This window comes from Botrytis porri (assembly GCF_014898465.1).
Source record: "Botrytis porri strain MUCL 3234 chromosome Unknown BPOR_020, whole genome shotgun sequence".
NCBI classification, from domain to species: domain Eukaryota; kingdom Fungi; phylum Ascomycota; class Leotiomycetes; order Helotiales; family Sclerotiniaceae; genus Botrytis; species Botrytis porri.
The window spans coordinates 455,903-468,779 of NW_024066094.1; the positions used below are offsets into that span (position 1 = coordinate 455,903).

At 40.2% G+C, this 12,877-nt stretch overlaps 4 protein-coding genes across 4 annotated transcripts; 2 read left to right on the top strand and 2 right to left on the bottom strand.

Annotated features, from left to right (window-relative positions):
• Positions 1-1,824: 1,824 nt before the first annotated feature.
• Positions 1,825-2,577, bottom strand: EAF01_011271 (uncharacterized protein; the record flags this gene model as incomplete). The annotated part of the gene is made up of 3 exons (XM_038919528.1): positions 1,825-2,132; positions 2,228-2,448; positions 2,534-2,577. 3 exons carry the CDS (start codon positions 2,575-2,577, stop codon positions 1,825-1,827), a joined length of 573 nt encoding a protein of 190 aa, XP_038765042.1.
• Positions 2,578-3,897: 1,320 nt separating this feature from the next.
• EAF01_011272 (uncharacterized protein) lies at positions 3,898-6,181 on the bottom strand. The gene is made up of 4 exons (XM_038919529.1): positions 5,708-6,181; positions 5,025-5,658; positions 4,655-4,977; positions 3,898-4,600 (listed from the first exon to the last, which is right to left on the bottom strand). The coding sequence occupies exons 1-4, from the start codon at positions 5,924-5,926 to the stop codon at positions 4,223-4,225; spliced, it is 1,554 nt and encodes a 517-aa protein (XP_038765043.1). The 5' UTR covers positions 5,927-6,181; the 3' UTR covers positions 3,898-4,222.
• Positions 6,182-6,780: 599 nt separating this feature from the next.
• EAF01_011273 (uncharacterized protein) lies at positions 6,781-8,291 on the top strand (the record flags this gene model as incomplete). The annotated part of the gene is made up of 2 exons (XM_038919530.1): positions 6,781-6,848; positions 6,899-8,291. The coding sequence occupies 2 exons, from the start codon at positions 6,781-6,783 to the stop codon at positions 8,289-8,291; spliced, it is 1,461 nt and encodes a 486-aa protein (XP_038765044.1).
• Positions 8,292-10,867: 2,576 nt separating this feature from the next.
• EAF01_011274 (uncharacterized protein) lies at positions 10,868-12,877 on the top strand. Its single transcript, XM_038919531.1, has 4 exons — positions 10,868-11,736; positions 11,857-11,908; positions 11,993-12,182; positions 12,294-12,877. Exons 1-4 carry the CDS (start codon positions 11,547-11,549, stop codon positions 12,444-12,446), a joined length of 585 nt encoding a protein of 194 aa, XP_038765045.1. The 5' UTR covers positions 10,868-11,546; the 3' UTR covers positions 12,447-12,877.

Here is a 12,877-nt window from a genome sequence, read left to right on the forward strand (position 1 = left end):
TGAAGGGAAGATACCTAGTTTTTAGTGATTAATTTGAAAACCGTGTAAGAATATTTAGGAATTGAAACTTCGAGATTGCGAGTTGTGAACAATTGATGTTTTTGCTACTTGTTACTTCACTGATTGTGGATATTGGGTCTGTGGATATGATTTGTGAATAGTGGGAGAGAAGAGCCAATGTGGAAATCGTGTATGAGCATCTGGGATTGCAAACTGCAAGATGGCGAGCCGTGAACAAGTCTACGATGTTTTGCTCTTGTTACATCTCTAATTGTAGATATTGGGTTGGTAAATATGATTTATGAAGTGTGAGGGAAATGAGAAAGAAGGGGTCATGATGTGGACAGCTAAAGTGTGGGTATGTAGTCTTGGGGTTGATGTTGCTGTTAGTTAGTGTTTAATGATTTGAATGTTTGTACTTGGATATCTAGTAGTATCGTAATGTATCCTCTCTCAATCTTCTAGATTGCTTTGGGTAGTAGGTATTTGATGGTAGATTGAGGATTCGAATTTGCTCCCTGGTGCACCAATGAGTGTACGGACTAACGGGATACTATGAGAAACTGACTTATGAATCGAATGAGCTTTGGTTTCATTCTTTTTCTTAAGAAATTTATATTGAGGCTAAAATTTCGGTAGAATCTCATTTTAAGTTTTGACAAAAGGGTTTGTATAATATACATTGAAGGAATCGATTCGATAGGTGGGTGTGGAAGGGGTGTGGAATTGTGAGTTCTATGAGTGATCGATCTAGCTTATATATATTGATCTACTTATACTTTTCATATTTATCCCTAACATTAGTTGTACTTGGTTTCAACTTGATGATTTAGTTTAATATTACTATCTAGGATTTGACTTAATGTTTTCTTTGATAACAAGAATAGATTTTAATAGAATACAATACACAATATCTTGATATTTCTTTTTTTTCTTTGAAATTCCTAGAGTAGTTCTGTGAGATTGTAAGATATAGAGAAGTACAATAGATATAACAAATGTTTAGATGCCGGAAACAACAAGATAATGAGGCTTAGATAGTCCCTTTCCACTACCTCGAGCTAATGGGCAACAGAGACGGAAATATTGAAACTTGAGCTTGAAGAGATGAACGAGGAAGAGACTATAAAGAAAAACGGTTTTAGTACTTTATAGAGAATTAACTTGTACAGTCATCAGCAACAATTTCAGAAGAGACGGAATACTCTTGGGGAGCTTATCCTAGGCGTACTTCAAAAATAATAAGCTGGAGAGGGTGAGGAGTGATAGTTCGATGAGTCGAGTGATTTTGTTTGCTCTTATTTATTTTGAATGGACGAGGAAGGGGACTTTCGAATCTTCCTTTTGGCTCTGGATAATGTAAGATATATTGCGCAAGGAATAGGAAGCCGTTTGTTGCGAGGGCAATGATTGGGATCCATTTTCGTGTTGCAGGGAGCGGCAAATGATAGTCAAGAATTGTATTAACCGAATTTCACATAATCAATGATATTGTACGATCCTAATCCTCCATAACTCCTTCTAGGAGAAATTCAATTCTAGATTTTGGCCATGTCTCCAATCTACAGCTTTCTCCAAAAGCGGAGCACAAAACTAGAAGTGGAAGCCCTGCTATCTCCCCATAAGCGAACCCCTATCCTCTCAACGTCCATTGATATCCATATCATACCACGCCCAACAAGAACAAGAAAAAACGCTCAGCATTTAATTAGCATCCAATCTTTAATTCATCAACTCCAAACTTCAACCCCGAGATCAAACACCCTTCTTACAATTATACTTCAAACCCCAAACACCCCCCCCTCCTCACTACCAAAAACGAACTCAAGAATCCAATCCCCTACATCCAATATAAACAATCCGGACGCGAACAGGAGTGATCGTCATTTCTACTGCAATACAGAGTTCTGGCTCTTCGTTACCATATGGATCGACATCTTCCTCGCCGTGCTTCTCAGGAGTTTGGTGAGGTTTGAGTTGAGAGGAAAAGCGGGGAGAGGTGGTCGGAAAAGTGGTGGGTCTGGATTTGTATGTTGATGTTGATCTGGGTCTGGGTGTGATCTCTGAGTCTGTTGTTGTTGTTGTTGTTGGTGGTGGTGGTGGTGTACTGGGACTTTTAAGACCTAATCCTACTATCTCTTCTATTAATCTTTCATTTCTTTTTGTCAAATTCAAAAATTCAAAAAGAAGCATCGCAAAACGCAGAAAAAATCTCAAAAATACATACCACCCGCCCTCAAACTATGTCTCCTCACCTTCTCAATCCCCCGAGTCAATCCCTCCACCACTCTCGGAAGCGCAATAGAATCTTGTCGGCGTGGAATCAGGCGACGAAGGACTCCAGTTGATGTCTTGGGTGGGGCTGGAAGAGGTTTTTCGTGGAGTGAGGAAGTTTCGGTGGATTGTGTGGCGGGATAGTTGGCAGAGTGGGAGGTGCGGTGGCTTTTTCTGGGGGGGTTTAGTTGTTAGGTTGGAATTGGAATTGGAATTGTATTAGTGGGATAAAGGATAAAAGATGAAAGGTAGAACTTACGACCTTCTGACATCCATGGGAGAGGTTAGTAGTCTGGAAGACATTTCTGATAGGAGGTGGTTGTACATTATACGTCTTTAATTTGTTAATCTTGAGGTTGAAAGTCCAGTCGAGTTGAAAGAAAAGTAGAAATAATTGAATATTCTGGAAAGATAGAAGTTAATTAGCGAAGGAAGAAATTTTTCAATCTTTTCAGTATAGGTGAAGGTCAAGTAGTGAATTTCGAGTAGTGAATTTCGAGAAGAGATTAACAGCTGAAATTGTTAGATGAAAGCAATATTACATGAGTAGAGATACAGTCAAAATATCTCAAAGGAGATTGTAAACATGTTTCTTTCCCCATGATTCATTAAAGTAAATAGTAATCATGATCACTGGAGAAAAAAAACAAAACATCAACAAAAGTAGTATCAAACAAGCCTTGAACACAGTTCATAATACCCAATACACCCTCCTCACGCTCATATCCAACAGGAAGACTATAACTTAAAAATCACTACCTACAACAAGAGACGAATCTTGTCAATCCAAAGAACCGAATCGGACGCATCTTGCTTTTCATATATAGAGAAGCTATTTTCCCCATGGAACTATCAACTCATGAATGTGTATTACCTACCCACCTACCCACCATACACACATCAAATCCACATACATCATGACATCAATTCAAATTCTTGTAATCCAGAGATTCATTCAAGAAAAGAAGCCTGGTGGATCAAACAAGATACTCCCAAGACTAAAACTTCCAACAGCAAACAAAAGTAAGTGAATAAATCATCATCCAGACTAAAAACCGACTAAATTCCTGAAACTAGACCACAAACCCAAATATAAAATAGCATCCCCTCCCCCAACAGCATCCCTAAAACAGGAACTATACATCGTTTTCTTCAAATTCAAAATCTCCCATCTCCCATCCCCATTATCTTCTCCAATTAACAATCAACAAAAAAAAGCCAAAAGAAAGACAAACCCTCCAAAATGAAGAATATATAAACCCCCAAAACGAAGAATCCCAAAAAATCAATCAATCACACTAACAAATCCCAAAATTCCAAATGCCAAATGCCCATAATCCCAAATATAATCATAAATACAAACAAGAACAAATAATCAAGTAAATATCCATCCTTTTCAATTCTTCACGATCTCATCTGCCAATCATCACACCCACACCCACACCCAGTCACTCTCATCCACAACCAATAGTCCATAACCAATGACCAATAACTACTCACTATCATAGCTACCATTAATTAAATTTCTCAATTCATTGAGTTTCTACTGGTATCTGCATCTTTGACTTTTACAGCGTCCCAAATATTCCTATCAAATTGAAATTTCAATTCAAAAGTGAGAGGTAAATCAAGATGGAGACTTTCCACGAGTTTTACGAGATATACCAACTATTCGAGGCATACATTGTGAACCTTTCAAGCGCGCAGAAAGGTTGAATAAGATCTTTCTCATTTTTATTGTACCTCTTGGATATAGAAATAGATGCAGAAAACAGTAAAAACCAAAACTCGCTATGCAGCATACAATACACAAGACCAAGACATACAAATATCTATGAAGTTTCATTTCGTGTCATGAATCATGATATAATTTCCTCCAGCATAACCCAATGGATTATGAGTCATCTCTCTCCTCATATTTCCCAAAATCATTACGCCCTCTTTCTTCTCAATGAAGATCCTTCGTCCTCTCTTCCGCCTCACCCATCCATTTCTCCAACTTCCCTTGGTCCCTAACCTTAAAACCGACCTTGAATGGACGGGGATCTGTTGTCAAACTAGTCTTAACTGCATTGCATTCCAAGGCATCCAAGATCGGTCTATCCTTTGGATCTTTTGGAGCCACAATCTGAAAAGCTGTGAACAACCTAATAAAAGCAGTGAAGAGTTCTCTATTTGCAAGATGTGAACCTGCACACATGCGAGAGCCAGCACCGTAAGCATAGTGAGGTGTTCCACTTCCTTCAAGATTGTCAAGGTAGCGTTCAACGGAGAAGGTATCGGGAGATTTGAAGTGAGTTGAATCGTAGTCAGCAGCCCATGCGTTCTATATAATGGTTAGTATGAGTCTGAAGTCTTTAAATTTGAAAAAGAAGCTTACCATGTAAAATGTAGTACCAGCTGGGACAGTAGCTCCATTGTACTCAATATCTTTGATACTGGTTCTTGGAAGACAAATAGGAATAACGGTGAAGAATCGAAGAACTTCACGAACGAAAGCAGTAACATAAGGAACTTTTTCTTCAACAAGACAACGTTCCCATGCGTCTCCAGCGGGGTAAACTTTCATGATTTCTTCATATGCTCGTTGTTGAATCTCTTGACCGTGTTCAGAGGAAAGATATGCAATGCCCATAATCAAGTTACCAGGAACTGTATCAAGACCAGCAGAAACCATGGTTAGACAGATAGATTTGAGTTCATCTAGAGCGGATTAGTATGCCATATCGGTATGGTTGCAGGAAACCTACTCTCGTTCAACTTCGCATCAGGATCTTTGATGATGTTTCCGGTAATACAAGGATTGTCTGATCCTTCTTCGATTTGTTTCTTGAGTTTGTTCAATAAGAAATTCAAGTACTTGTCTCTTCTTTCTCTGTATTCGATAGCCTCAGCGTTCGATTTTGGTAACAATCTCAGCAGTGGAATATAATCCTGCCAGTTATTGCTCGTAGACCTGAGATTGCTAACAGCTCTTTCCACATCACAAATCTCCTGAAGCAAGTCTTTGTCCTTATCTTCGTCAAGTCTTGATCCATAGTTCAATGTCAAAGAAGTGTTGAGAGCAAATCTTTGAAAGTAAGAGATAGGATCAATATCAACTTGACCATTCTTGCTATCATTGAGTAATTCTCTGATGGAAACCTTAGACTCAAGATCAATGATAGGCATGTAGGTTTGAACAGCCGGACGATTCAAAGCAGTAGCTGCAGCCTTTCTTCGCTGTTTGCAAGATTCATCCCAAGGGGAAGTACCGATGGTGAAACCTTGAGAAGTAGATACGACACTATGGAAAGTATGAAGAGTAGGACGAGAAATCAAGGCTGATTGGTTGGTCACCCAGAAATAGCGGACAGCATCAAAGGTGTTGACGAATACAATGCGCTATTTACAGTTAGTGTGGGATTCCCGCTGAGATACTGTTATGTCTTACCCTATTTCCCAACCTGACTTGGAAGACGGCACCATACTTCTCGGCCAATCTTTTGGCTACCAATGCATGAGAGACACCAAATTCCAACAGACTTCCAAAGAGAGGGTATCCAGGAATTTCCGGTAAATTCTTAATCTTTGGAGTATCTGTACGATTTAGATATCGAATGATGAAGAAAACCGTGGCGATAATCGCGATGCCTATGGTTTGAGGAGACATTGTGATGCTATAGATGATGTTGAGGAGAAGGAGAAGCAGGAGTGAGAAGAGGAAGAACGAAGTGAGGAAGTCAATCTGAATGGTGGTAAGATTGAAGAAGAAGAAGAAGAAACAGTCGATATATAATCCAGTCCAAGCCGTGAGATTCTGTTCCACGTCTCAACTGCGAATCCATTTTTCCCAGACTTGTCCGTACGAGATGAGTTCATCTTGCTAGACTTGTCCGTACGAGCTGTGAGATATTAGTTAATCGGGAAATCGTAGATGAATCTTCGAGCTTGAAAAGAAGAGCTTGTGATTGGTTCATCATGAGAATGTGTGGAGAAATGGACCCGATCGTACAGCCCCAGATGTTTTTCTATTCCGCGCGGGTTCCCTTCCGTACCTGAAAATATGGGGATGGAATTGGAAGTGAAGAAAGAATTGAAAGCACAATCATCAAATCATGAAGTTTGTATCGAGTGAAGATCGAGTTAGTCTAGAACTATCCGAATTGACTTTGTCCTGCAACTTGCGTGCATGTGGTCTCAACGGAATACATTCCGCTGAAGAAAATGAAGAAATGTGATGACTAATCTCGTCTGTTCACATTCACCCCCGCATGCGGAATGGAATGATTTGGTGACCTCGATTTCTTAGCATCCTATCGGTTGTACGCGGGGAAAATAACTTCGTCATGAGCGGTTTAACAGTTGAACAGTTCATGAACTGGCTGATTGATAAATATTCAAAAGGCATTCGCAAACTTATTATAGTTAACTTCCTAACTTAATATCTTTCGCATCTTCTCAATCACTTCAAACGATCCCATACATTGAAATATTTCCATACATATCGCCTCTAGGTATTTCGAAATGCCGGTTACCAAATTTAATACACCAGAGAAGTATAAATATCAAAATGGTTTCGGCTCATATCATGAGTAAGCTTATGTTCATAACCCTTTCAACACTTGTTCTAATACTTTCGCAGATCCGAAGCTGTCGAAGGTGCTCTTCCTGTAGGAGCCAACTCTCCTCAAAAGCCTCCTTATGGTCTGTACGCCGAAAAGCTGTCCGGTACAGCATTTACCGCACCCCGACATGAAAATCAACAGTCATGGCTCTATCGAATCCTCCCAGCAGCATCACATCAACCTTTTACCCCTCGCGAGACCTCTTCCTACAACAAAAATCCAGAAGGAAACAAATTACATCAAATACCAAATCAATTGAGATGGGATCCATTCGATCTAGACGAGACGGTAGATTGGGTACACAGTCTGAAACTGGTAGCTGGAGCTGGGGATCCCACCTTGAAACATGGAATTGGAATCTTTATTTTCGCTGCAGGAAAGAGTATGGATAAGAACCAAGCATTCTATAGTGCTGATGGAGACTTCTTGATCGTGGCACAACATGGAGTTTTGGACATCCAGACCGAGCTCGGAAACCTACTCGTTCGACCAAATGAAATTTGTGTGATCCCTCGAGGAATTAGATATCGAGTTGAACTTCCAGAAGGACCTGTTCGAGGATATATATTGGAATTATATTCGGGACATTTCCAACTTCCAGAATTGGGACCAATTGGTTCGAATTGTTTAGCCAATGCAAGGGACTTCCAAGCTCCAGTTGCTAACTTTGAACACAACACCAATGGTGAATTTAAGATCCTGTCAAAGTTCAGTGGACACCTCTTTGAAGCTACTCAAACACACACACCATTTGATGTTGTAGCGTGGCATGGACTCTACTACCCATACAAATACGATCTCGGTCGATTCAACACCATCGGCAGTATATCATTTGATCATCCCGATCCTAGTATCTTTACCGTCCTCACTGCACCTTCCGATCATGTCGGTACCGCCATTGCGGATTTCGTCATCTTTCCTCCACGCTGGCTCGTAGGCGAAGATACATTCCGACCCCCCTGGTATCATCGCAACACCATGTCTGAATTCATGGGTCTCATCGGCGGGGAATATGATGCAAAGACGGGAGGAGGTTTCCAACCTGCAGGCGCTTCTCTACATAATATCATGTCAGCTCATGGTCCTGATGCAGGTACTCACGATAAAGCATCGAATGCCCCACTCAAACCGGCAAAGATTGGAGAGGGGAGTATGGCGTTTATGTTTGAGAGTTCTTTGATGGTGGGAGTTACGGAGTGGGGACTAAAACAATGTAGGAAGGTCCAAGAGAATTATAATGAAGAAAGTTGGACTCCGTTGCCGGCACATTTTAGGATTCCAGAAGGAGCAAAGAAAATTAGTCATTTGGTTTCAGGGGAAATTGAGGGTGTGATTGATATTGGAAAGAGTATTGGTGGTGAGGGAGCAAAGAAGGAAATTAATGAAGTGGCATTGCCACATTATAGTTAAGCGTGAGGGGGTAGTTTCGAAACGGCATTCTTATGTGCGTTTTATCATGAGTCTACAAATATACCAATATCATGTCATTACCTCTCGTCATATCATCATCATGCCATCCCAAACCATACCATATCACATCATGCAATCCATCAACCAACCAAATACCACCATCAAAACGATCTGATCCCATTCACATCGAATAATCACACCAGTCTCCAAAATTCAATCTAGAATCTGGGTATCGTAAGATTAAACCAAAAGACATTCTATGTCTCTATGTCCTGTCTCTCTCTATGTACCTAGGTACCTAGTATTTTCATTCAATCCATTCCATTCATGTCACTCCGCACCAGACTATTCGAATCCAATCCAGACCATGTCAATCTAGACCATGTTAATCCAGAACAGATGATTCTAATGTAGACCAATGGGTTTACGCTAGTTTATATCTCGCGTACCTTGAACTCCGAAGCTTCCGTGGTGGTTTTGAGTGTGAGAGGTAGGGAGGGGGGAGGGGTGGATAGGTGGATGGATAGGTAGGTAGACAGAGAGGTAGATAGAGAGGTAGATGGAGAGGTGGGTGGATAGATGGGTGGATAGATGGATAAATGAATGAACAAAGAGGTGGATAGATAAGTACTATTTATATATCGGTAATAAAAATACCGGTAGAGAATGATTTGATGTTGTAATTTATATATTCATAGAGAGGGAATAGGTAATAGGTATCAAGTAATAAGTAACAGGTAATAGGTGTAAATAAACCTAGTATATAGAAACAGAAATCAGATGGGTATGGGATTTAGTATCGATGTAATGTGTGGAATGTACGTCGTAGGATTATAGGACGGTGTGTATATACTAGCACGAATAGGTAGGTATGTACTAGGTATGTATGTATCGAAGTATAAAACATGTCTCGTGATCTGATCTGGAATGATCTCGAAGTAAGAGGAAAATTGGGGGCGCGAAGAAGGGATGCAACAGTGTGACTTTGATTATCTGAGGGTGAGTTTTGGGGTTTGGGCTTTGAGAGGGAATGTATGGATGGAGTGTGGAAAGATATGGAAAAGGTATACAAAATTAGATTGAGATTTATACGTGGGACTGAGGAAGAAGGGGAAATGAATGAACGAGAGCCGGATGGTTACAGATCAATAGTGCGGGGGTTAGAGCATTGAGAAGTAGCGAGCGGAATTACCTATGCTATGCTATGTTGATATTATGTTGTGTTAAGTAGGAAAGAGGGGATGGGATAGGATTGGGGGTGGTCATTATTGATGTGATGTGATGTGATGTGTTGTAATGTACTGTAACCCTTGATGTTCTGGATATGGTGTGATATATACATACCGGTACATACTTATCGTAAGAGAAATCTAGTATCTACTCAGCAAATTGGAATTCGAACGCAGCATACCTTTACCTCCTCCTCCTCCTGTACTCACACCCAAGACCATCCATCCATTATGCTTTCCTCATCATCATCATCATCCTCATTGCACAAGGACTACTTGGAAACAAATGAACAAAATGCCTCAATTAGCATTGCAGAGTAAGTACCTCCATTGCATCAATTCCCCCAGGTTAACTCGATCAAGAATGATCAACTTCTTATTTCTATGGGATACACACTGGCTTGTATATCATTTGTTGGTGCTGGGATGGGAGGAAAGTTTAATAAATGCGAATGAGGAGAGGAGGATGGATGGAGTATGCTGAGGTTAGATATTCAAGCATTAGAATTTGAGAGTACTAGATAGTTGTTCTGGATTTGATGCGGTTGGATGTGTTGATACGTAGGTACGAGTTAGTGGCATTTTACCCCTCACGGAAGAAACCAATCGAATGATTGTACGACCCCTCTTTTGAGTGACGGGGGGATTGAGTGAGTGATTGGATTTCAGTCTATTGATTTCTTACTTCTTTTCCTATTTTGGTGTTGATGCAGTTATATTATTAACCTTATCAATTAAATTGTCTACGTAATACTCAATGTATACTTATTATACTCATACTTATTACTAATGACATTTATTACACTCCCAACTTCAACTTCAATTTCAATATATTCAATAAATTGTCTTGATAGACGACGACGCAACAAAGGAATGAACTGATCCCAAAAGCTAAGGTTACATGACGTGATAAGAGTCAGCAGATACCATGGGCTAAACCTGGGGTATGACCCACTTCCCCAGTTTTGAGGGTAGAAGAGGGTCGGAACTTCGGCCTTTCTCTTTACCGGACCAGGGGTAATTGGGGAGACTAGGCTTCTTTGGGTGTGAGATTTTAGGTGGATGATACTACATGGGGAATGGAGCGATATTTTGATATTGAGATGTTTGTATAAGGAATGGAATGGGATATGATGATGGAGGAGTAAGGATTAAAGATTAGATTGTATTATTGTATGCACCTAGTAGTATCTCATTGAATATTTGTTAAAGTCTGGTTTGAGGTATGATGGATGTGAAGTGTCATGGGAAGTGTGATTGGAATATGAGGTGGTGTGATCTGAGGTGTGATCTGAGGTGTGATCTGAGGTGTGATCTGAGGTGTGATCTGAGGTGTGATATGAGGTGTGATCTGAGGTGTGATCTGAGGTATGGTTTTGAGGTACGACTTAGGTATGGTTCGAGAGGTGTGAAGTGAAGTGTGATTTGAGTGTGATTTGAAGCACAATCGAAGTAATCTTACAATTAAAGTATGATTGGAGCATGATATGATGGAGTTTGAAGAATGAATCGAAAACGATCTTGACAAATGGAAATCAACAAAATCCCTAATCATGTCCGAGGTACACGGGTTATTATTGGCTTTTCATCTCCAAACAATTATAATTATTACCTCTTTCTGATTCCGATAACCTCAACCAATCACCAGTCTGTTGTGTGACTTCTTGTCTATTTCCCCTCATTTGGAAATCGAATGACCTCCTCCTTCCTCCCTCCCTCCCTCCTTTGTTATTCATTCACCATCAAAACTTATTACTCACACTTTCAAATCTTTCAAATATCTACACATTAACCTGTTCGTACCTGAATCCATCAAACATTTTACAATCTGCATCACTCCAACTTTCTTGATCATCAATTTATCAAAGAAAGTCTCTCTTCAAAGCATACAACTTCCAAGTAACTATATCAGTTATTTGATCCCCAAACATTCCAACATTGTCTTTGTCTCTCGACCAATATCGTGAGATATCGTATCAATTACCCTTTTACTACATCAAGGAAAACAAACAAACACCCTGCAATCATGTCTGCCGATACAGCAACTCAACCCATCAATACAGCCAATGCTGGTAAAGATGCTGATCCAATACCTTTAACCAAGGTTGATTCTGCAGTTCAAGGATTATCGAGTAGTCCTACTGATGAGAAGAAGACCATTGGTCATCGGAGAACAAGTTCAAGTGCTCCTGGTGTATGGAATATTAATGACCTGGGTATGTATTCTCTCTTTCGTGTTCTTTTCTTTTCATTGATGCTCTGATTGATGGACACATTCTGTGCCGCTTGATATGCAGCCTGACTTGATAATGACGAGATATTAACAATATAAACAGAGAAAGAGGGAAAAGAACTAGAGATTGCAAAGGAAACTCAAAAGCTGAACTGGTATGTACTCTTACCCCGCTTCACATATATCTTCATATGTACATGATCTTATGAATGATGGCTGATGATATAATTACCATGTAGGCGTATAAATAAATCTCCAATGACTCTTGATGACCCGGAAAAGAGTTACCTTAAGAAATCTCTCACTACACCACCAGTCAAGAAGATTGATTTACATTTCCCACTGGGGTTGGAAGTCACTGCGAGAAATATGAAGGGTGTTACAATTAAGGATGCAGTAGATGCTATTTACAAGCAATTCCGTAAGAAGGTATGTTGTCCCTTGGCATTTTTCCCTCACTTCCCTGCCCAACCACCAAGACCTCATGCTCTTCATTTGCCATCCCTTCAAAAGAATATTCTAACAAATCTCCCCCACCAGGCCGATGATGAACTAGAAACTCCAGTCCTCGCAGGATTTGAATGGGATAAAGATGAATCATGGACTCGTCTCATCGTTCACTGCAAGAAAGAAGGTGCACCACAACCCAAGAAGAAGAGTAAGAAGGCCGGTAAAGAAGGAGAAGATTTGTAGTCTCCTCACACTACAATTCCCTCTACCTACACCTCCTTTTCTGCACTACTCGTAGACTGCACTTGTTGTTCGAATAGAGCATTGATGGCGTGCGTGATTATGGATGGATTTTGCTTTGCTTTGTTGCTATTTAGGGAATGGATGAATTTTTGCTTGGGATATGGCTGGATGGATGGGTTCGGATTTGGTACTAGGTGGCAACCATGATATTCTTCTCTCTCTCTCTCTCTCTCTCTCTCTCTCTCTCTCGCCAATCATGGCTTTACAACACACGACGTGATATTTATTGAGCTAGCTGGCATGCTATGCTATTATGAGATTTCTAGGAGATAATCAAAGTCTGGAAGCTGTTGACTGGCTGGTAGATAAGTATACTAGTTAGGAATTAGTCGAGGACGGATTGTTTGGGAATTCAATAATTTCCACTTCTA

What these genes read in the sequence shown, in the direction of transcription:
- EAF01_011274 (XM_038919531.1), top strand. Translation starts at nt 11,547, where the DNA reads ATGTCTGCCGATACAGCAACTCAACCCATCAATACAGCCAATGCTGGT. An exon ending in ATGGAATATTAATGACCTGG is followed by an intron (nt 11,737 to 11,856) that starts GTATGTATTCTC and finishes CAATATAAACAG; the next exon opens with AGAAAGAGGGAAAAGAACTA. An exon ending in GAAACTCAAAAGCTGAACTG is followed by an intron (nt 11,909 to 11,992) that starts GTATGTACTCTT and finishes ATTACCATGTAG; the next exon opens with GCGTATAAATAAATCTCCAA.
- EAF01_011272 (XM_038919529.1), bottom strand. Translation starts at nt 5,926, where the DNA reads ATGTCTCCTCAAACCATAGGCATCGCGATTATCGCCACGGTTTTCTTC. An exon ending in AAGTCAGGTTGGGAAATAGG is followed by an intron (nt 5,659 to 5,707) that starts GTAAGACATAAC and finishes AACTGTAAATAG; the next exon opens with CGCATTGTATTCGTCAACAC. An exon ending in TGATGCGAAGTTGAACGAGA is followed by an intron (nt 4,978 to 5,024) that starts GTAGGTTTCCTG and finishes AATCCGCTCTAG; the next exon opens with ATGAACTCAAATCTATCTGT.